Source organism: Lissotriton vulgaris, chromosome 3_1 (genome assembly GCF_964263255.1).
Source record: "Lissotriton vulgaris chromosome 3_1, aLisVul1.2, whole genome shotgun sequence".
Classification (NCBI taxonomy): Eukaryota; Metazoa; Chordata; class Amphibia; order Caudata; family Salamandridae; genus Lissotriton; species Lissotriton vulgaris.
The window spans coordinates 2,106,319,711-2,106,342,432 of record NC_141689.1 but is presented as its reverse complement, the minus strand read 5'-3'; the positions used below and the strand labels follow the sequence as shown (position 1 = coordinate 2,106,342,432).

General features: G+C 46.4%; 1 protein-coding gene across 11 annotated transcripts in view; it reads right to left on the bottom strand.

Annotated features, from left to right (window-relative positions):
• The window catches only part of FRYL (FRY like transcription coactivator), a 2,483,143-nt gene that overhangs the window by 285,938 nt on the left and 2,174,483 nt on the right, over nucleotides 1-22,722 (bottom strand). For 8 of the 11 annotated variants that reach the window (XM_086962669.1, XM_086962670.1, XM_086962671.1 and 5 more), the window contains 2 exons: nucleotides 9,031-9,231; nucleotides 3,256-3,333 (listed from right to left, as the gene is read on the bottom strand). In XM_086962669.1, coding sequence (XP_086818795.1) covers nucleotides 3,256-3,333; nucleotides 9,031-9,231 — 279 coding nt within the window. The remainder of the gene's footprint in view (nucleotides 1-3,255; nucleotides 3,334-9,030; nucleotides 9,232-22,722) is intronic. The other 3 variants (XM_086962667.1, XM_086962668.1, XM_086962672.1) reach the window with 1 other exon arrangement.

The following is a 22,722-nucleotide window of genomic DNA, read 5'->3' as shown; positions in this document are numbered from 1 at the left end:
CCAAGAGGGCCGAAACTTCCTCCTGCAGGAGCCGCAAGTGATCCCCCGATACGCGGTGGAGTTGCGGTGGCATGGCTTGAGGGGTCGTCTCGAAGGATTTGCAGCACCCACCTGTCCGAAGTGACTGTGCGCCAGTGAGAGGTGATGGCGAACCCTGCCTCCCACCGGTGTCACATGGGCCGAAAAGCACGGAGTAGGAGGGTTTAGAGGCGGATGCTGCGGGGGCAGGTGTGGACTGGCTCCGCTTGTTCCCCCGACCGCCTCCACGGCGGTTTCCACGGCCGCCGCCGCGCTGGACGATAGTTTGCGGCGAGTGGCTGGCGGCACGTGTAGGGGTGCCCCTTCCTTGGCCACGAAAGGAGCGAAAGGCACCCATTTGCTGGCGCGGGGCCGAGAGGCCCAAGGACTTGGCCGTAGCCCTGGAGTCCTTAAAGCGCTCAAGCGCGTGGTCTGCCTTGTCGCCAAAGAGGCGACGGCCATCAAACGGCATGTCCATGAGTGTATTCTGGACGTCTGCCGAGAAGTTGGCGGATCTCAGCCAGGCGTGGCGTCGTATCCCCACAGTCGTAGCCATCGCTCTGCCCAGCGAGTCAGTAGTATCCAGTCCGCACCTGATTGAATACTTTGCTGCGTCCCGGCCCTCCACTAGGGCTTGGCCGAGTTTGGCCCGTACCTCCAACGGGCACTCTGGCAGCACTTCCGCCACCGTTTCCCACAGAGAGTGGGTGTAACGGCCCAAGAGGCATGCGGTGTTGGAGGACCGCAGTCCCAAGCTAAGGGACGAGAACACTTTCTTGCCATAGGGCTCGTACCTCTTGGATTCCCGATCGGGGGGAGCCGTCGGGAATGCGGTCTGGGAGTTAGAGGCCTGGATAACCAGACTCTCGGGGTGGGGTGGGTGGACAGGAAACTTGGGTCGCCCGGTGCCGGGCGGTGGAGTCTGGCCACGTTCCTATCTACAGGCGGACCTGTAGCGGGCCTGGACCAAATGCCCAAAAGAACGTCCGTCAAGGCCTCATTAAACGGCAGCAGAGGCTCCATGGAGCATGACTGCGGCTTAAGGATCTCAGTGAGGAGGTTAGTCCTCACGGCCGCGACGGGGAGCTCAAGGCCCAAGGCCTTGGCAGCCCTCATCAACACCACACCATAAGTCGCACCCTCCTCCGAAGCCACGGTAGGAGGAGAGACGAATCCAGTTTCTGGAGAGGTTTCCAGACCACTGGCCTCCCCAAGGTCTCCTGTTCAGTCCATGTTAGACTGACACTCTCTTGTCAGAGGGTCCTCAGACCCCTCCCAATACTCCTCTTCCCCCATCTCCTGAGATTCAGGGTCATAAGTGAATGAGGACGGTTCATAGAAATGAAAATATCCGAACGGCGTCGAGAGCGGCGCCGATAGGCGTCGTCCCGACGTCGGAACCGATTGAGAGGAGGCATCAGGGATGGCGCCGGCCGAGGCCGACGCCGGAGGGGACACAACACGGACCGACGCCGGGGGGGTCGTAAGGTCCACCGGTGACGATCCATCGCCCGAGGAGTGCCCTGCGGCGCCGAGCCCGCTGCTCCCTGCGGCGCCGGGCCCGAAGGTGCCGGCGGTGTCGGGATCGTGGAGCCCTGCGGCGCCGGGCCCGAAGGCGCCGGCGGCGTCGAGGCCGAAGCACCCGACGGCGTCGGGGTCGAAGCCCCCGACCCACTAGGGCCCCCAGACGGGTTCGCTGGGCCCGAAGGCACCGTGGAACCCGTCGGAGAAAGGGACCTCATGGCCATGAGGAAACGCTCAATCTCCTCCGGCGTCGCGTTCAGCCCAGGGACCGGGGGGTATGGAGCCGAACGCGGCGCCTGCGACTCTCGAGGAGCCGCGTGGGCGGTGTCACCCGAACACCCGGCCGCGTCGCGCGAGCGTCGGGGGGGGGGGGGGGGAGTCAGAAGAGCGATGAGGTCTCTTCGACTTCTTGTGTTTCTTACCTGACGACTTGGACCCAGAGGAGTGGCGCCGACTCCCGGAGCTGTGACGGCTCCGTCCCCGCGACCTGTCCCTCGACCTCCCGTGGGACCGGGACCTCACACGGCGCGGGGCCGACTGGCGGATCTCGAGTCCCCTGCGGGACCGCTCCCGCCTGGCCTTCCTCGACAGGGCCCGACAGTCGGAGCAGGCCTCGTCGTCATGGTCGATGCCCAAACACATCAGGCACAAGCGGTGGGGATCCGTGACCGACATGGTACGGTCGCACTCGTCGCAATGCTTGAAGCCGAGCATCCCTAACGGCACCGTCGGAGTCGTTATAAGACTTCGAAATTGAATCAAAAGATCACAAAAGTTTAGTCAAAAAGTGACTAGGGAACTGCTCTTTCCAGATCTGCGCTGGCTGGCGCAGAAAAAAGAAGAACTGACGTCAGCACGCGGAGGCGGCGTCTAAGTACTCAGACGACGTCATCACGGCGCCGACGACGGACGCGGAGCCGCAGACGACGCCTACCGATGCGCAAGGGTACTGCTACGCAAAACTTTCCGGATCCAGTCTGACACCTGGGGATATTCTAAGGTAAGGAATCTATCACTAACGTGTCTCTTTCGGATAAAAAAGACAATCATAAGTATACCTTTCATTCAAGAAATGTATTACTCGATGCACCCTCAGTGTGATGACTACTTGGTTTAAACAAAGGACTCTGTGGTGAAATACCTTATATACATCTTACTGAAGGCAAACAAAGACACAGATGATCACGTGATTGATAGAAGCCACCCTTGTGCATATGAAGTCTTGATTGTGCGCGGAAAAAATGAACGACTGTGCAACCCCACTTTATTAGTGATAACTGATTAGAACTAAGTGACGCCTTAGTGGTAACCTGTAAAACCAAGATAAAACCAATAATCACTGTGTATGAAACACTCCTTAGTGGTAACCTGTAAAACCAAGATAAAACCAATAATCACTGTGAATGAAACACTCACTTAGGGGCAAAGAAGATGAAATAGTCGAACTGCCAAGTACGCTAATGCCTGAAAATTCCTGCTGGAAAACAAACAGAGGGTATAACTAGCCCTGTCACACTATGTAGAGGTATCTAAACCCCAAGGTAATAATGTATCTCACGAACGTAGCCAAAAAGGTGTGTAAACTCTGTTACAAACCAATGTCCTCGTGACCATATGGTCTGTGGATGAAAGCAAGCAAAACACATACTTTGACCATCGTAAACCTAGACTAGTGGGAACACTCGCAAATGTCTGATACACTATGAAAGTTACCTCTACTGCTGGCAAACTCTGTATGAATGATGTCGCTGCAGCGTGGACGTTGAATGGTGACCAAAACTCGCCATCAATCTAAAAGCGGAGAGTAAACGGAAAGAACCCCATTAACCTGGACACTGAGATGTGTATTACTGCAACCTCAATGTTCGTGCTACAGTGATTCTAACCTCTTACCTTGCAAGCAATGTTACTCAGCGTGTAAAACCGCGTGTCTACTGTACTCCAACAATCGATACACGGTGTGAGAGCCTCCTACCAATCCCCTTCTACTTGTGGCAGCCACAAATCCAGGAACGTACATAATCATCAAAATAGGACTGCCCTTCGTGAAATGCGGGCGCCATATTGAAATGTACTGCAATGTTTCACAAGGTTATAAAGAAACCGAGACAAAAGATCGATAATAACCTCCGGTCTTATATATAAACCGAAAATGTGATGTAGAAATAACGGTGAACATGCACTCAGCCACTCAATAGTCTAAAATGACTAAATTGTGGACAAATGCCCGAAATCAAGAACTTAAAATAAGGTGTAGTGATGTGCTTGAATACTAAAACCTTTAACTACAGTGCTGTGAAGTGCATATAGGTGAAGAAAAAAAAAAAAAACGGGATAAGACGTTGCCTCAAGAATATGTATATTTACAATCTAGATGTTCATGGATGCAAAGCAGAGAACACAACGCTACATGTGTAGCAAATAGTAATGAAGGTGTAGACACTTAACAAAAAATAGATATATGCTGCATAGCTCATATGAAACAAGACATTTCTATACGATCATTTAATCCCCCTGGCATCATTGTCTGTAAAAATTTAGTCAACCACACCTATCTCTGTGCTAATACCCTGTCGTCACAGCCACTTTTTAATTCTAAAACTTGTAGAATTGTGAATTTGAGCTGTGGATGGTGTGGTTGTGACCTAGCCAATGTTTGGCGAAATGTGATTTGATACTCATAGTGCGGATGGTGCTTTTGTGTTCCGTGACTTTGACTTTGAGTGTGGTTTTCCCTACATAGAAGAGCCCACAAGGGCACTTGATAGTGTAGATAACATTTGCTGTATTGCAATCCCATTGTATCTTAATTGAGTGGGTTGACCGGAGTGAGGATGGTTAATGACGTTACCCGTCATTACATTATTGCAATTAAAACATTTACGGATTCCTGTGTATTGCTGTGTTGTCATTCTAGGTGTAGTTAACATTTCTTTCAAATTTCTGCTGCGAGTGTATGCAAACAGTGGTTCATCAATGAATAGATTATTAAAATCTGGCTCATGTTTTAGAGGTTCCCACTGATTACAGATGTTCTTTTTGATAGTTAAAGATCTAGTGGAAAATCTTGACAAATACGTGTCGATTAGAACTGATCTTTATCTTAGGCATCAATAAATCTTTACGTTCTTTGGACTGTGTTTTGTACGTAGCCTGTTCCAACACCGTATGTGGGTAACGGCGTTTTTTAAACTTGTCACATTGTTCTTTAAGTGCTCCTTTCAATGTCCCTTCATCTGCTGTAATTGTCTTTATCCGAAGCATCTGTGAATACGGTAAATTGCTGATCAATGTTGGCGGATGGAAACTGGAATGTAGTAGCAAATTATTTCTGTCTGTGGATTTTGTGTGAACAGATGTTTTGAAATTTTGCTCACGCTTAGTTATCACAACATCCAAAAAAGAGAGATTGTCTTCTTTTATCAAATGCGTAAACTTGATGCGTTTATTTTTCAAATTGAGATTTTGAATCAAATCTTCTAGTTTACCCTTAGAATTTGTCCATATGAGGAAGAAGTCATCAATAAAGCGTGCATAGAATACCAGATCTGTATGCCATAACTCATCAGAAAAAATGTACTCTTGTTCAAACCAGGACATGGAAGTATTAGCATAAGCCGGTGCCCCCGAAAAACCCATGGAGGTTCCGCTTATTTGAAGGAAAAATTCCTCTTTCCATTGTAGAAAGCTGTGTTGAAGACAAAAGGTCAATAATTCAAGTACAAAAGCTTTATTGACACAAATTTCTGGGAGTTGTAGTAGCGCCCATTCACTCGCTTCAATTCCTTCCTTGAATGGAATGGAAGTATACAAAGAGGTCACATCAATTGTACACATAATCCAAGTTAGTGAATACTGTTGATTAACATTCTGTAGTAAATTGAGAAAATGAGTAGTGTCTTTCACGCAACTCCGCCAAGTTTGGACAAATTTCTGTAAAAAGGGATCAATTAATCGACCAGCCGGTGCAAAGATTGAATCGCAACCTGAAACTATTGGGCGAAACGGTGGATCATGGAGATTCTTGTCTACTTTTGGCAGCATATACAACTTTGGTCTCCGAGGAAAAGATGGTGTCAAAAACTTGCGTAAACCTTGGGTTATCCATAACTTCCCTTCAGCCTGGTCCAAAATCTGATTCAAAGTATCCATTATGATGGTGGTGGGATCATGATCCAGCTTGATGTACCTAGTTATGTCTTGAAGGTGTTGTGATACCTTGTATTCATAGAAACTGGTGTCCATCATGATGAGGGCCCCGCCCTTGTCGGCCATTTGGAAAGTGATTGTCGTCTTGCGCCAATTCATTTATGATAGCAAACTCATGTTTTTTCAAATTCATTGAAGTTTTGGGATGTAAATTCAGCTTAGCGACATCATTTTGGACGAGTTTCTCAAACGAATCCAAAACCTTGTGGGAAATTGGTGCAGTGAATGTACTCTTTGGTCTGAAAGAACGTAATTCAAGATCCTGTTCTACATTCTCCGTAGCAAAAGACTCCATTGTAGGGACTACATTCGTGAAAAAATGCTCGAGTCTTATGTTTCTCACGAATTTGAAAATTGCAATATCAAATTCTAGAGGATTAGTGTGGTAAATTGGAACAAAGGGTGTTCCTTTTTCCAAAACCTTTTGTTGCCCGCTAGTTAGTGGTATAAATGATACATTGATTACAAGACTTTGCCCTTGCTCCTCAAGCTCCTTGCTTCCGCTTCCTTGTCTTTTTCTTTGGCCCCCTCCTGGTTTTTTGGGTCTGGAGGTTTTCCACCCATCGCACCCCCATCTAAAAAAAGACTTCGGTTGGTTTAGGGCTGTCGTCTCTTCTGTTTGAACACTTGGACCTGCTGTTTTTTGTTGTTCGACTAATGGTGTTCTTTTGGGATTCAGATCCTGGTCCGATACTACCGACTCCTGAGATGACGTATTAGGTTTTTGGTAAGGGCGACGAAGGGCATACACCTCTGCTCAGGTGCATACCTCGTTCAGTTTGTAATCGATAGTATCTCGAGGAAATTTTCTGAGCTTCCTTTCCTGGATGTCTTTGCCCTATGCATCAAGTTTGTTATTGAGATCATCAAGTTTTAATTTCCAAAAATCAGATTCACATCAGCCTGATAATCAGTTTTGATTAGATCTATCTTATCTTCTAATTCTTTAATTATCTTAGACAGTTCTTCAATTAATAACAAAATCAGGTCCAATGAGCATTTGTTTAAAACCGCCTGCCATTTTTCCCCGAAAGCTTTTTGAATTGGAACTTGTATAATAGCGGTTTGATAGGTAACCGTAAACCTCGTGGAATGCGCTGTACTTTATGGTATTGAATAAGTGTGGACGCATGTAAACGTTGGCTCAATGCTCTGCGAGTGATAAATTCCAATTGTCGGATTTGTTGTGCGATGGAACTCCCCTGTGTTGTAAATGACGGTGCATCTTCTATTAGTGAGTAAATGTCTTGAATTTGTGCTGTAGTTAGTAAGTGAGAGTATCTGCTCTATTGTCCGTCAAATTCTTTTTGAACAGTTGAGTACGTTTTGCTTAAATTTGAGTGAGCATTATAAAAAAACGTATACTTTAATTTTCACTGTGCGCTCGGCATACTGGTAAGGGTTCTCCAGATACATACTGCATTTCATAGGCTGGCTGCCTTATAACTGAGCTGCACACTTCTTAGTTAAACAATAGATTGAGGTTACAGATTTTCTTTAAAAAGAGGGTGTGCAATGACTGATTAACTCATAGTGTGCATTAGCTCATAATGTCAGTAATATAATGTTATATGTGGTTTGTATGTTAACGGCAGTTGCATCTGGCGATGAATGAGTACATACATATGTAGGGTTGAAGAATAAACCTGTTCATAAATTTACTTACCTGCGAGTCTTTCTACAACAAGAAAGTCACTTCTTTAAGCTTGTTAAACAATGCCTTCATTTATACTGATTGTTATAATTACCAAGAGACTCCCAACTAGACAACTGGGAAGATTTAAGCACACAAATCTATAAAAGAATCTAGAGAATAGCTTTTACAGGGCTTCACAATGAGACATTAGAGAATGACTGCTTGAGAGAGAGTGGCGTTGGCAAAGAGAGGTTATGCACAAGAGAAAAACCAGAAAGAGTGAAAAGTAAAAACAAGTGAACAGACTGGAGGAAGTTTGTAGATTCATTAATTTGCCTAACAATATGCCACTATTACCAAACTAATCATGTTATAATGGAAATATTGTATTGTGCTAGCCACTGCTGGGAACCTACCACACTACACTCAAAATGGTATGATTTGCTATTCAGGAAATGAAATGAATGCCTGAATGATCTGTCTATTTAAACAAACATGTACGGTAATGGTTTTTTTTCATGGAAAGCAAATACAAACTGTTAGAAACAATGTTTAGGTATGCATTGCTAATATCACAATATATCCAACTATGACGTGATAAACTTCACAAAATGGGAGGGGCAGTTAGCATTAAAGGAACATCCATCAGGCCTCAACTGAAGAGGGCAATGATATCTAAACAAATGTTTTTATGCAAAACATCCATCTTGAAGAACTGAACGCAGCAGTTTCGCTTCACAATACGGATTCAGGTATTAGGTTAGGGGAATAACTATCCCCATATTAAATAAGTAATGAATATGGCAGACATTTATGACGCAAAGAGATAATTAATTGATGGACCAAATACAAAACTAAACTGATACTCTTCGATATACAAATGCAAGCCCTGATGAAGTTCAAGACAGCTTTAGCAAAAAGCGTCGACTGGATGTTTTTATTCATTGGATTTTACGACTTTGAATAAAGCAGGAATTTATCCAATAGGCCCAAATAATCATTGACTAATTTGTTTACAGGTGGGGTGCACCTTCCACTTTTTGTTCTGCCAAGAAGCCATCTGGAATCAGTTCTACATGGCCCCATAATTGAGTCATATTTACAAAAATGTTTTTATTACATCATCTGCTTTCCCAACAGTTTCTAGCTTTAGGAACTCAAATCGTAGCCATCTTACTGTATTAATTTTAAGGTCGGTGTTATGAACATGGTATGTTAGATAACCTGTTTTCCTGTAGCTGGTTTTATGAATCACTGTGAGAATAAGCATTCATTGTTGAATATCGAGCAATGTTGCAGAAAGATTTGTGCTTCAAGCCTTTTGTTAGACTAAGCCTCATGAACAAATGTGCTTTAAAAAATTCAGCGGATAACGAAAGGCCAACTTTATATTCCTTACTGCTAAGCTTAAGTCAGATTGGTGTGCTATACAGATTTGTGAATGTCGTTTTAAATACAAATATACTTCATTAATTGAACTGCTTGAATTACAACCATGTTTGCATTGGATAGTGAGGGCATCGCTTACTGAAAACATTTGATGAGTCATGTGTTGCCATAGGGTTTAGCTTGTGAACAAGGGAGCCTGCTTTTCAGTTTAGTTATTTCTCTTTTTCACTTGTTGTCATGATGAAACAGCTTACCATATCAGATCTGGAAAGTATTTGACTAACAGTCAATGCTTCCTCTTCTGATGATTCATCAGTGTCCTCCTGATTGGTTAAATTTAGGCTGGGAGTGCTACCAGAGTACTGGCATTCCTGGAGTGATGGAGTGTCCCCCTTGTCAATGCTGTCCAAGGAGCGTCTGCGAACGCCCCAATTAAAATTGTCCATACTTTCACCCTGTAATAAAGAAACAAAACAATTACAAGTGCAAACCACATATTCTAAATAAAGTTCAGATCACCTTGGATGTCAAAGATTATAGTCAGGAAGCTAAAGCGAAAGCTTTACAAATTCTCAAGTGCAAATAATGTTCAGAAACCCATTTAAAGGGTTAAGTATTGGAATAGGTAACGTCTAATTAAAATTAGAGTTTTCATCATGTGCTTTTTAAGGTGTATTTTATTAAATTGGTGTAGTTCTTATCTCTAGCTTTAGCTGAACCAATTATATTTACATAAGCACACAAACACACACAAAGGAAATACACACACATACACCAAAAACATATACTCTAGGACAATTGACTAAACAAACCACTGCACCAGGCTGCAACTTACCTGCAGCTCCTGGTTAGCAAAAAGGAAAACACATATAATTAGAAAAACTAACACTCAGATACAACATTACAAGGGGATAACATTTTATTAATATTTTGAAAAGATAGTCACTGGATGTCATTCTAAACGCCATTAATGAGGGAACACTAAATCTGCATACAAAAATTCTAAAGACAGACATCAGAAACAACATATGAACATATAGGTTAAAAAACATGTGAAGACTAATTAATCCTTTATGAAATTCCGAACAAAAGTGTGAGACATCCAAGCAAAATTAAATACCCTACAAAAAAAAAAAACCTCACAACAGTAGAGTAGCAAAAATGTATTGAGCTTATATATAAAGCTTAACGAGACAACAAAATATGTCTGAACGAAAATGATGGCACATTTCTTCCTACAACATGCAAAAGATGAGCAGCCACTGACTTATTAGTGGCAATGCTTAACTAGCCATGTTCAAATTCTCAAATCTACATACAGCTTACAACCTCAATGTCAGGAACTAAACATCAACCTGCCAAAACAATGCAGCCAAAATATCACAACCAGAATATCGAACAGATATATACATATATATATAAAGCACTTAAAGTATTTGCAAGCAAACAGTTTGTGGGTAGGGTTCTATATCAGAATACTGAGGACAAAAACAGTTAAAAACATTAAATACTAAATCTTTACTTCTCCCTCATGTGTATATATATATATATATATATATATATATATATATATATATATATATATATCTATATATATATATATATCTCTCTATATATATATATATATATATATATATCTATATATATATATATATATCTCTATATATATATATATATATATATATATATCAACAAGATTCCCCACCTCGAGGGAAGCAATGGAGTCTCAATTCAAAACAAAGTCCAGCACCACTCTACAATAGTATTTTTTCTTCAAGTGATTTATTAATCCATGGGGCCAAAACAAAATAACCAACGCGTTTCGACAGCGTCCGCTGTCTTGATCACGAAACGCGTTGGTTATTTTGTTTTGGCCCTATGGATTAATAAATCACTTGAAGAAGAAATACTATTGTAGAGTGGTGCTGGACTTTGTTTTGAATTGAGACTCCATTGCTTCCCTCGAGGTGGGGAATCTTGTTGAAATATATAACAGTTGGGCTCAACTGTGGGAGTGACGCGACCACGTTTAGCAGCGCCCACACGGGAAAGGAGAGAGCCATATGGTAGAGATATATATATATATATATATTTTCACTTAATAAACCAAAGGTTACAGGGACGTTAAAGTTAGGCTCAGATTTCACTCCTACAAAACCCTAGAAATTCACCAGTTATAGTTACCTGAGCTAGCGTACTAGTTACCTGAGCTAACGTACAAGTTACTTACCTTCGGTAAAGATGTATTTGGTAGAGACGATTCTAGCTGCAGATTCCTTAACGTGGAATTATCCCCAGGTGTGAGACTGGATCAGGAAAATTTTCTTTACCACAGCATCTCTGCGTGCCGGGGGAGGTACCACATGATTCCGTCCAGACGTCGGCCGGCAGCGTGACGTCAGCGAGGTCACATAAGACCCACCCCGCTGTGCCGACATCAGTTTTCTTCGGAGAACTTTTCCGCGCCGTAACAGGGAGGCATCACAAACAAAAACTGTGAGAATATGGGAACAGTGTGCGAAATAGAAGATAAACAGAAAGGAAAGAAACGAATGGAGGGGAACAGCCCATTTGGGGTAGTGCCAGGCACTGTGGGACAGACAGTCATAGAAGGGAAGAGCAGAGCACAGCCACTGCAAAGCAACCCTGCAAACAAATACAACATTCTCCCTGGAGACAGAGAAAACATATGAAAAACTGTGCAGCAGTCAAAAGAAGCCTGCAATCACAGTATATGAACAGCAAAGGACAAGGAGTCCAGAACAGAAGAGTAACGACAATTTACCCCAAGACAACACCATCAAGGAGAGTTGCGTCCCTTGAAAGGAGCTAAGGCTGAGGCCCAGCCAAGAGACCCCAACTATGAGGACTGCACATGAGTCAGAAACTCCAAGCAAGGAAAAAGGGGACGTTTGAGAAGGCCCCACACTGGAAACACCAGGGTGTAGGGACGCAGGAGCACCCATGAACCTACCAATCAAGTACCAGAAAGGAAGGAGCGGATGCAAACACACCGAACAAGCATCCCGCTAGGGAGGAGTGAAAGAGGGCACTCGCAGAAGACAAAGCACCCAGAGGCAGGCGAATGTGGAAGACCAAGCTAAGAGTCCTCACAGAACGGGGAGGAAGGCTGAGTCGTGAAGGAATCTGCGGCTTGAAACGTCTCTACCAGATACATCGTTACCTAAGGTAAGTAACTTGTACATCTGATAGAGACTACTAGCCGCAGATTCCTTAACGTAGAATAGATACCCTAGCCATACCCACGGGGAAGGAGGGTCTGCGAGAGGACCCCACTAGTCTGGACATAACAGAGGGTCCCATAGGGGACGAGTCCGACGGACAGGGCGTCCCCCAGGCAAGGGGAGCCCCTACAGTCAGAACACCACCGATCCCAAGGGGGATGCGGGAAGAATAAAGGAAGAAAAGAAGACTGAGCCCGTTCACACTCCACAGCGGAAACAGGGGCAAGGCAAGAGGAGGCTGAAGAACCCCACGCCCATATCAGGCAACAAAACTTCCATCCGAGGCCAAGGCATGGAAGAGGAAGAAGATCAACCCAGAGACACCAAGGAAACGAAGCAGAAAGAAGGCAAGTCCCCCCTCAGGGAACACACCCCGTGAAGAGGGCAGCTGAGCCTACCACAGCTAGAAGTCAATAGACCAGACAGAACAGCGCCAACAGCAATAAAGCAGAAGGAAGGAGAATGGGTAGCCAGGGGGCACCTGGGAAGACCAGGCAGGGTGCACCTAAAAGAGAAAGGAACAGAAATCCATCCCAGCCCCCAAGACAGAGCAGGAAGGTGAAAAAGGGCCCGGACACACCTCAGGTAGGGGTCCGCACACACAACACAAAATGATGTGGAAACAGAGCCATGGCGCCAGGCCGCAGCGCAACGACCCCAGAGAAGGATACCCCGGGGCGCCGCCAAAGGCATTCCAAACCACCCAGAAGGGAATTGCACCTGCAACGCACTTAAACGCCAGGAAGAGCAGAGGCCCGAAGGCGACCACAACTTCCAAGCACAGAACAAGCTATATAACAGCTACCACAACCCCATATATGGTATGTGAAGTCCCCAGCAAAGGACAACAGGAAGAACCTCAGGAAAAACTCCTGGAGAAGGCTTGTCAAGCAGCCAAAGTGAAAAAGACAGAAGGCCTAATCTTGGGGCCAACCTGGTGTAGATAACCCAAAGCAAAACACAGTCGAGAAGGGTCGGCCAGCAGCCAACAGAGCCACTGTCCCAACAAAAGAGGACTCACAGGCAGATGAATCACACAGATCACACAACTGGGGCGACCTAACGAAAGAACAGCTCCCAAACACCAGATCAACTCACAGGTCACAGAAGGGGAGAAGGAGGAGGAAGAGGAGGAGGCAGAAGCCCCGCCAAGAACCTCCGGATGGCCGAGTCTGCCGGGGCATGGAACAAAAGAGTGCCATCGAAGGGAAGATCCACCAGTCGTTCCCAAACATTTTCCGGGAACACACTGCCCTGAAGCCAAGCATGGGGGTGGAGGGCAACCGAAGAAGCCATGGCACGACCAAGCACCTCCGAGATGTTCAGAGCGGAGCGAAGAATAAACAACACCAGCTCTCTGCCATCTAACGCATGGTGCCGCAAATCAACACCATTACTCTCCTGAGAAGCTGCAGGTCCAAGGGACTCCACCGAGTCCCACAAGCAAGAGGTGGCCCTAGCCAACACACAAAGTGTTAAGGGCCCGCAGGGCCGCACTGGTCGAAGCAAACATATTGCGCCCCCCAAGAGTCCAGCCAGCGCGCCTCTCGTGATGGTGCAGAGAACAGCAACCGCAGGGAGGGAAAGGCAGTCCGCAAAAGGGGGCCACTGGCAGAGGGGTGTAGGGAAAAACACACCGGGACACGCAGTGCTGGAAGGTGCCGGTGCAGAAGGTGTTGGGGCACTGGACCCTCCGTGGCGGGCGCCCCCATCAGAGAAGAATGGAGCGAACCCTCAAAGGGAAGCAGCAGCTCCCTCACACCAAAGGCCTGGTGAAGAACCTCCAGAAGATGATCCGCGGGGAAATGGGCAGCCGGATCACCCATGTGCAAAATTCCCACAGCCGTGAAACCAGCGCGAGCGAAGGCCGCACCCACCTCCGTAGGACCCCGTGGAGGGGAAAGCACCTCCTTTGTTGGCGACAGATGCAAGCTAAGGTGGCAATCACCTAAGGCAATCGGAGTGGGGAAGTACCAGGTCCGGAAAGGAGAAAGAGGAGTGGGGGACCTGTGGTTACTCTGGCGAAAACCGCGGCCGTGGCGATGGTGAGGAGCCGTCCTTGGATGACGTCGGGGAAAAAGCCACGACACGGCAGCCAGTCTCCGGCGAGGACGACGCCAGCAGGCGCCCAACCTCCGGGGAAGAGGGGGCATCCGAAGACGAGTCCACGACCTGACGCCTGTCGGGTGCCATAGAGTCCGCAACCTGGAGCAGGGCGACTTCGTTGTACAGCGCCAAAGGAGATGCAGGACAGGCCTCCGCATCATCACAAGGCAGGCGCAGGAGACCGGGGCTGGGTGGGAGTCGAGGCAGCTAAGGGACGGCGCCGACTCGAACTCCGACGAGGCAGCCGCCTGCGTGGAGGGACGAAGGGCACCCGGGGAGTGACAAGTTGTCCCCTGCCAGCCTCGACCCATGAGGGGACGAGAGGGGCCCGCCGACTCCCATGGCGGCGCCAAGGCAGACTCGACCTCCTGCGAGGCAGCCGCCTGCGTGGAGGGACAAGAGGGACCCGGGGAATGACAAGGAGTCCCCCGCCAGCCTCGGCCCAAAAGGGGACGAGAATGGCCCGCCAAGGCAGACTCGACCTTCGATGAGGCAGCCACCTGCATGGAGGGACCCAGGGAGGGACGGGGGGTCACCCACCAGCCTCGACCCATGATGGGTCGAGGAGGGTCCGCCGACCCCTGTGGGGCGTCACCTCAGCCTCAGACAAGATCGCCTGTCAATAGGGCTGAGAGGGGCTCGGGGATGCGACCTGAGCCCCGGCGACCTCCCGTGACACCACAGGGACTCCCGCAGAAGTTTGCGTTAAAGCCGGGGCGCCGTGGTCCCAAGGGCCACACCCCAACGGCACCACATCCTCGGAGCCTGTATCCGAACCAGTCGGCACCGGGGGCGACTAGGACGCCGTGGGGGGGGGGGGGGGGGGGGGGGGGGGGGGTGGGGGGGGTACGGTCAGCTCCCACACAGGGCAAGGGATCCGCCGACGTCCCAGGAGTGGAAGGAGGAGGAGGCGAAGCCAGCGAGGCCTGCAAAGCCAACACATGGGTCTCCATCTGGGATCCCGATGCTCCCTCACCAGGAAACGGTGGATAGGGGGACGATACATCACCCGCGGAGAGCCCAAGCACTTGACAGGCTGGAAACCTGCCCTCGGGGACAAACCGTGACACTTACCGACAGGGGAGCAACGCTCTTGCAGCTTAGGAGAGGGATGAGGACGGCGACGACGATGGGTGCTTTGAAAACCTTCCGCATAAGCTGAACGAGGTGATGAAGCTGATCTGGACATGCGTGCGACTTCGGCTTCAACTGCTGGCACGCCTCGCAATCAGAGGAGTAGTGATGTTCCCTCAAGCACCACATGCAAATGAGGTGAGGGTCCGTCGCCGATATAAGCCGTCCACAAGACGAGCACGTTTTAGAGCCCGAAGGCATCCGCACACTGTTCCCACAAACACACGTGAAAGGGAAAGGACTAAACAGGCCCGGAGCACGAACCGGATCCGCGTTGCATGCGGAAAAGGAAAAAACTGATGGAGCGCCGGGGTGAGGCTTATGTGACCTCGCTGACGTCACGCCCGTGAACGACGTCAGGACGGATTCACGTGGTACCGCCCCGGTGCACAGAGATGCTGTGGCAAAGAAAATTTTCCGGATCCAGTCTCACGCCTGGGAATAATTCTACGTTAAGGAATCTGCAGCTAGTAGTCTCTATCAGATTATAATTTACGCCCCCCCGCAATGCACTGCTTACGACCTCACATATTAAATCAATCATGACATGGTTAGTTGCATCAGTGATAACATCTCAAATAGTTTTGTACAAGTAAAATCTAGCCTAACTATAATGTCTCTATAACCTTTGTTTTTTTCAGTGGTGTTCAAAAGTTTTTTAAGGTTAATTCCTAACCATAAAGTTCCTGTAACCTTTGCTTTTTTTTAGTTAGTTAAGTTTTTTTGAATTTGATTTCCTACCTGTAACCTTTTAGAGTGTGTATGTGTGTTTGCGAGTGGCTGTATAGGCCGGTGTGTGAGTGGCTGTATGGGTCTGCGAGGGACTGTAAGTGGGTGTGTTAAGTGTCTGAATGAGTGGGTTGTGTTCAAAAACCCTATTGGAATTAACATGGGAAAACACGTTTTAGGACGCAACCCTTTTCTCGGGTGGGGGGGGGGGGGGAGGAGAGGAAGGAGAGAGAGAGAGAGAGAGAGAGAGAGAGAGAGAGAGAGAGAGAGAGAGAGAGAGGTTGAGCCAGTTTTTAAGTCCTCCTTTTAAACACAGAGTCATATGACTTCCTGTGTGGTCAATGGATGCATGCTGGTTAATGTAGTGTCCACTACATTTTCATCACCAGTTTGTCTTTTGCTGTGTTTGTGGTGCAAACTGGTGATGAAAATGTAGTGGACACTACATTAACCAGCATGCATCCATTGACCACACAGGAAGTCACATGACTCTGTGTTTAAAAGGAGGACTTAGAAACTGGCTCAACATCCCGTGAGCAAGCTTTGTAAGAAGCGAAACGCGTTGGGTACGGTTGCTGAAATAAACCGCTGTAATTAAACTGAGACGAGAGAGTGGGTTTTAATTTCCCTGCTGGGAACCCTGAGCGAGATTGATAGAATATATATATATATATATATATATATATATATATATATATATATATATATATATATATATATATATATATATATATATTCTATCACATTACTTACCCAGTAAGAATCTGTTGTATGTAGTGCTTAGATTCCCATGCTTGGCATAAATCTGGCATCTAGAGTTGGGCTGGAAATGTGCAAGTTGTTTTTCTTGGAAGAAGTTCTTCGAGTGACGAGTTCTAGTAGTGACATGGTCATAGACTGCACTGTTAGATTGTTTTCTATTTAACAAGTAAGGATGGAATGAAAGGATAGCATATACTATAGAGATGTACTGAATGTATTATATATGTATATAAATGCAAAGAGCACAAGTCACCGTGGATGAGGGTGGGCGCATGTGAATCTATAGCACTACATGCTTCACAAAGGTGCTTACTAGCTAAGTAACATTCACCGTTTGATGGCATGTGTGACTGTAGATACACATGATTAGCACAGACTAAAAAGCAGTTCTCCTTGGAAGCGGTGATTAACTTATGCTTGGAGCATTTGTTTGAAATAAAGTAGGAAGTACTGATTGATCAACATTTGCTTGTTGTCTTGCCATAACTTCTACGCAAGAATGTTTTGTAAATGTATGTGGAGTAGTCCATGTAGCTGATCTACATATATCAGCTATGAAAATATACCCTATAAATGCCAAAGAAGCCCCTAGTTTGTGTGTAAAGTGTGTTCTAGTTGGAATAGGGAGTGTTCCTTTGGCTTTAGCATAACATGTTGGAAACTTTAAACTATCCAACGTGCAATACCTGATTTAGAGATTGCTTTAACCTTTTGTGGTTTTGAAAACAACACAAATAGGGGTTGTATTTTCCTGAAAGATTGAGTTCTGTCTATGTAGAACATTAGTGTTCTTTTGATATCTAATGTATTTAATGATCTTTCATCTACTGATTCTGGTTGAGGGAAGAATACAGGTACCTATAGATTGTGCCATGTGAAATTGCAATATTACTATAGTTAAGAATTTCGGGTTATTTCTTAGAACCACTTTGTCTCTATGTACTTGAAAACATGGTTCTTCTAAAGTCAATGCTTGAATTTCTCCTACTCTTCTCCGTGAAGTATTTGCAATAAGAAAAGTGAGTTTCCGTGATAAAAATGCAATTGACATGTACGCAATGGTTCAAATGGTGGACCCATAAAATTGTTAGCACAATATTTAGACTCCAAATTGGTGTAGGTGGTGCTAAAGGTGGAATAACTCTTTTAGTGCTTGTAGAAAAGCTTTAATTACAAGAATTCTAAATAGAGGGGTTCGTTCTCTATTTTGAAGTTATGCAGCTAGTGCTGTATGATGTATTTTAATAGAGGTAACAGCCAAATCTGCATTTATTTTGTAAATGAAGTATGTAACATATAATGTCTAGAGGTGATGCTTGTACAGGATTAATGTCTTTTTAAAGGCAGCAATCAACAAAGTGTTTCCACTTTGATGATTAGCATGATCTTGTTGTGGGTCTTCTTGCCTCTTTAAGGATATCCATGCATTCTATTGGTTAGTCTAGAGATCCAAATTCTAAGACTTCAGGAGCCAAATCGCAAGATTGAGAGATCTGGAATTCTGGTGCTGTATTGCTCCTTTGTTCTGCATGAGAAGATATTGTTGATTGGGTAACATTTGATGTGGTACTACTGACATCTCCAGCAGTGTTGTGAACCATGGTTGTCTGGTCCATGTTGGAGCAATTAGAATTAGTGTGAGGGATGCCTGTTTCAGGTTGCAAATGACAAATGGAAGCAGGGGGAGAGGTGGAAAAGCTTAAAGAAATATCACAGCCCAATTGATCCATACTGCATTGCCCTTGAATTGTGGATGCTGGAACCTGGAGGTGAAGTTTTGGAATTTTGTTGTATTGCAAATAGATCTATATCCGGTTGTCCCCATTGTTGGAAGAATGGGTGTAGGACTTGTTGGTGTGTTATGCTGAGAAGATCCACCAGATGATTGTCTACTCCTGGTATGTACTGTTCAAGCAACTGAATGCATTTTAGGCGAGGAACGAATGCTTTTATCGCCAGATGAACTGCTAAGGGTACTAGCTGTTTGATGTGTAGAAAAACTGACTGTGTCCAATTATTTTTTGCAGTTATGTCCTGCAAGTGTCTTCCCCAACCTATCATTATTGATGCATCTGTTGTAATGGTTGTTAGCAGAATAATATTTATAAAAAGCTGTCCCTATATAAGTTTGTTGGGAGTTCCACCATTGGAGAGATTGGCAAACTTGACGGCTGATCAACACTAGATCGTCCAAATAACCCCCTTGCTAGAGACCATTATTGCGCTAGGCATGGTTGTAGAGGATGCATTTTTAATATGAAGCGATGGTTCCTAGGAGACGTATAACTGTTCTCACAGATGAACAAGTTACTTACCTTCGGTAACGCATTATTAGGTAGAGACTTCTAACTGCAGATTCGAGATACACAAGCCAGACTCTCCCAGCAGTGGGTTGCGGACCAAACCTCACACTAGGAAGTCATGCAGCACTGAGCAACCAAAATGCCCGTCCATGCGGACCTCACTGCCCAGACAGTAGTACTTTGCCAACATGTGCAAAGATGCGCACGTTTCTACCAGACAGATGTCCAGGACTGGGACACCCTGAGCCAAGGCCATAGTTGCAGCCTTTCCACTGGTGGAATGGGCCCTTAATCCCTCAGGGAGCTCCTTCTTTGCCAGGGCATAGGAGACCCTAATGCAGAGAACGTCCCAACAAGAGAAGGTCCTGTTCTGTACTGCTCTTCTCTTCTTAGCTTCCACATACCCCACAAAGAGTTGGTCATGCATGTGGCACTCTTGTGTGGTCAAAGTAGAACGACAATGCTCTTTTTGGGTCTAGACGGTGGAGACGCTCCTCTTCCTCAGAGGGATGAAGGGGGAGCAAGGAAGGTGGGCAGCTTGATAGACAGACCCAGATGGAATGGGGTCACCACCTACTGCAAGAATGAATCACAGGTGTGAAGCACCACTTTGTCTGGAAAACACATCATATAGGGAGGCGTACAAGATAGCGCCTGCAACTCACTCACTCTCCAGGCAGATGTTATCGCCACTAGAAAGACTGTCTTGATCGTAAGCAGCGGAGGGGAAAACTGTGCAGATGCTCGAAAGGAGCATACATAAGAAAAGTGAGGACCACATTAAGGTCCCATTGCGGCATAAGAAAGGGTGTGGGCGAAAGCAAGTGAGTCAGCCTCTTCAAAAACCAATTTACAATTAGACCTAAAGCGAGAGGGTTGGTCTGGCAGCCGCAAAAAGCAGATAGAGAAGAAAGATAACACTTTGGAGTACCAAAAGCAGAGCCCTGCTGGGAAAGGGTTAGAACAGTGGAAAGAGAAGCAGAAAGAGTCAATAGAACTTTCTGTACAGCATAATACAAACCTCTGCCAATGGTAGGCGCATACAGTCTTAGTGGAGGGCTGCCTGGCAGCAAAATAATGTTGTATACTTCAGGAGAAGGTAAAAATCCATCAACTGCCACTGCTCTCCACGCATGGAGGTGAAGAGTTGACAGGTTCGGGTGGAGGACCCTCCCCTGCTGCTGTGACAGAAGATCCTCCAGAAAGCGCAGCCTGATCGAAGGAACAATGCTCATTTTCAGAAGCTCTGGATTCCAGACTCTCCTCGCTCAATTCGGAGGCCTAGAGTTTACCAGAGCGGTTAGTCTTCTCAAATACACATCACATAGCTTAGTGAAAAACTTTAATTTGAGATGGGGTCACTCCGGCTCCCGGAAAGGGAGTTAGGCACGAAGTCGACCCAGGCTCTGGCTCAGCAGAACCGTGCCTAGAGCATCAGCGTTACTTACCTTGTTTGTCGACAGACAGGCACTCATGCAGAGACCTACCTCCGAATAATCAGAGGAGAATGATGCCCTTGGGAACATCTCCTAGTGCAGACGAGTGGTTGGTACGTAGAGGACTGAAGACGTCCGGAAGTCTACAAAGACGGACAAATCCGCACCGCAAGCAGTTTCATGTGATGTTCCCTACGCGCCTTCGGTCGGAGCTGGTGACAGGAATCACACTCTTCGGAGCCATGGTGCTCAACCAGGCACACATGCAAACCAAGTAAGAGTCCCTAGTAGACATGTTTCGTCCACAGGACTCAAGTCTTGAACCCAAAAGACACGAAAGAAGAGCAGAAAAAGGATACACTGCTCAGTCGATTAACAAAAGAGCATGTAGGCCAAAAAAAACATCCTGAGGAACTGCAGTGCGAATACACGTTACGAGCAATGAAAAGAAGGAAGTGACGTCAGAGTATCGGGGGGGCTTATATGGACTCTGTTGATGTCACATTCAGGAGACGTCACAACGGAGTTGCTCGAAAATCTCTACTGATGCACAGAGATAATGTTGCAAGATTTCTGGATCAAGCCTGGTGCCTGGGGAAGATTCTAAGATAAGGAAGCTGCAGCTAGATGTCTTTATCAGATATCATAGACAACTCAAGTTCCACTCTTGTTGTCTACTCGTCACTCAGAACCCCTTAAGGAAAAACACACATACATGGATACACAGGAAAGAAAAGATTTAGTAGTTATCTTCCTCAACTATTTTTGTCCTCGGTATTCTAATATGAAGCCCTACACACAAACTGTTTGCTTGCAAATACAATAAATGCAAGACATTCGATTATGACCCAGAAGAACAAGTCGCATACTATAGGAAATTAGGATCTACTTTTATGGTTAACCCCCCTTTTTGCTTGATGTGATGCTGATTCTGACTAGTCTGACTGGGATACTGCTGATCAGGACCCCAGTCCCTGTGCTTTCTCGCCTAAATTGGTATGGTAAGTACGCAGGTAAATCCCAGATTGGACACTGGTGTACACTTATAAGTCCCTAATATATGGTACTAATGTACCCAGGGCATAGGTACACAAGGGGTCCCCCATAGGCTGAAGCATGCATTATGCCACCCATGGGAGACCACTCAATTTTTAACTACAGGCATGACATTGCAGCATGTGTAAACTGGTGCTAGCACCACTTACGAAAGATATAGGTTTCCTTATATGTAAAGTCACTGCACTTAAAACCTATAAGTCACCCCTAAGGCAGGCCTTTTAGTCCTGAAGGCAGAGTGCTTGGTTCTAAGTGTGAGGGTGTCCCTGCATGTACAGGACACCCCTAAAGCCTACAGAGTCCATTCTAGCGGGTTTTGAGACATCCATTTAACATATAGAGGGGCACCACGTAGTTAGGCAATGACCATCTCGAAATTGGCTGAAACAAACCCTATCATGTTTGGTATCAAATATGTTGGAAACATACCCCCACACCGTAAATGGTGTGGGAGGTATGATTCCATGCACTGTAAAGCTCCTCTGGGAGGCCCTCCGTGCTCCTGGTACCAGTTTTTTTGAGACAGGATTCTGCCCTCCTGCTGCAGAGCCAAGCTCGGGCAGCGAAAGGCAGAACAATAGGTATTCTGTCACAGGGAGGTGTGACCACCTCCCAGACAGGGTTTAGTGTATTGGGGCCGGGTGAGAGCACTTACTAGCCCCACTCAGTCTGCTTGAAGGGCACACTTGGTGCCCTACATGCATAGTCCAGTTCAAACCAGTTAGTTCAGGGAGCCGTTGGCTGGCGCTCTGGTGCGAAACTGGACAAAGGGCATGGGAGTATCCTCCCCACTGTCCGACCCCTCCACTGGGAGGAAACCCTGAATCGTCCCAACCCTTTTCTTAGGGTACTTTAGGCCTTACCTGAGGATGGGTTCCTGGATTTGTCGTGGGACAAGATTAATTTCAATACACCACTTCTTCAACCGTATGGCAACTCTGGATTTCGCCCTGGGCATCAAGGCGGCAACTGGGAAGACTACTGCTGCTCCTGATCTAGTTGCCCTGCTCACCTGCTACAACGTCCGTGCCTGTACCCCAGACGTGAACCTTACAAGGCCTGTGGGCATCCACGACACCAGAAGGAATCTCCCTTGAAGTGAAGGAGTGACTTCCCTGCATCTGCAGGCACCGCAACGAAGCTGATCCTGGGCTCCCACAGACTCCGAAAGGCTC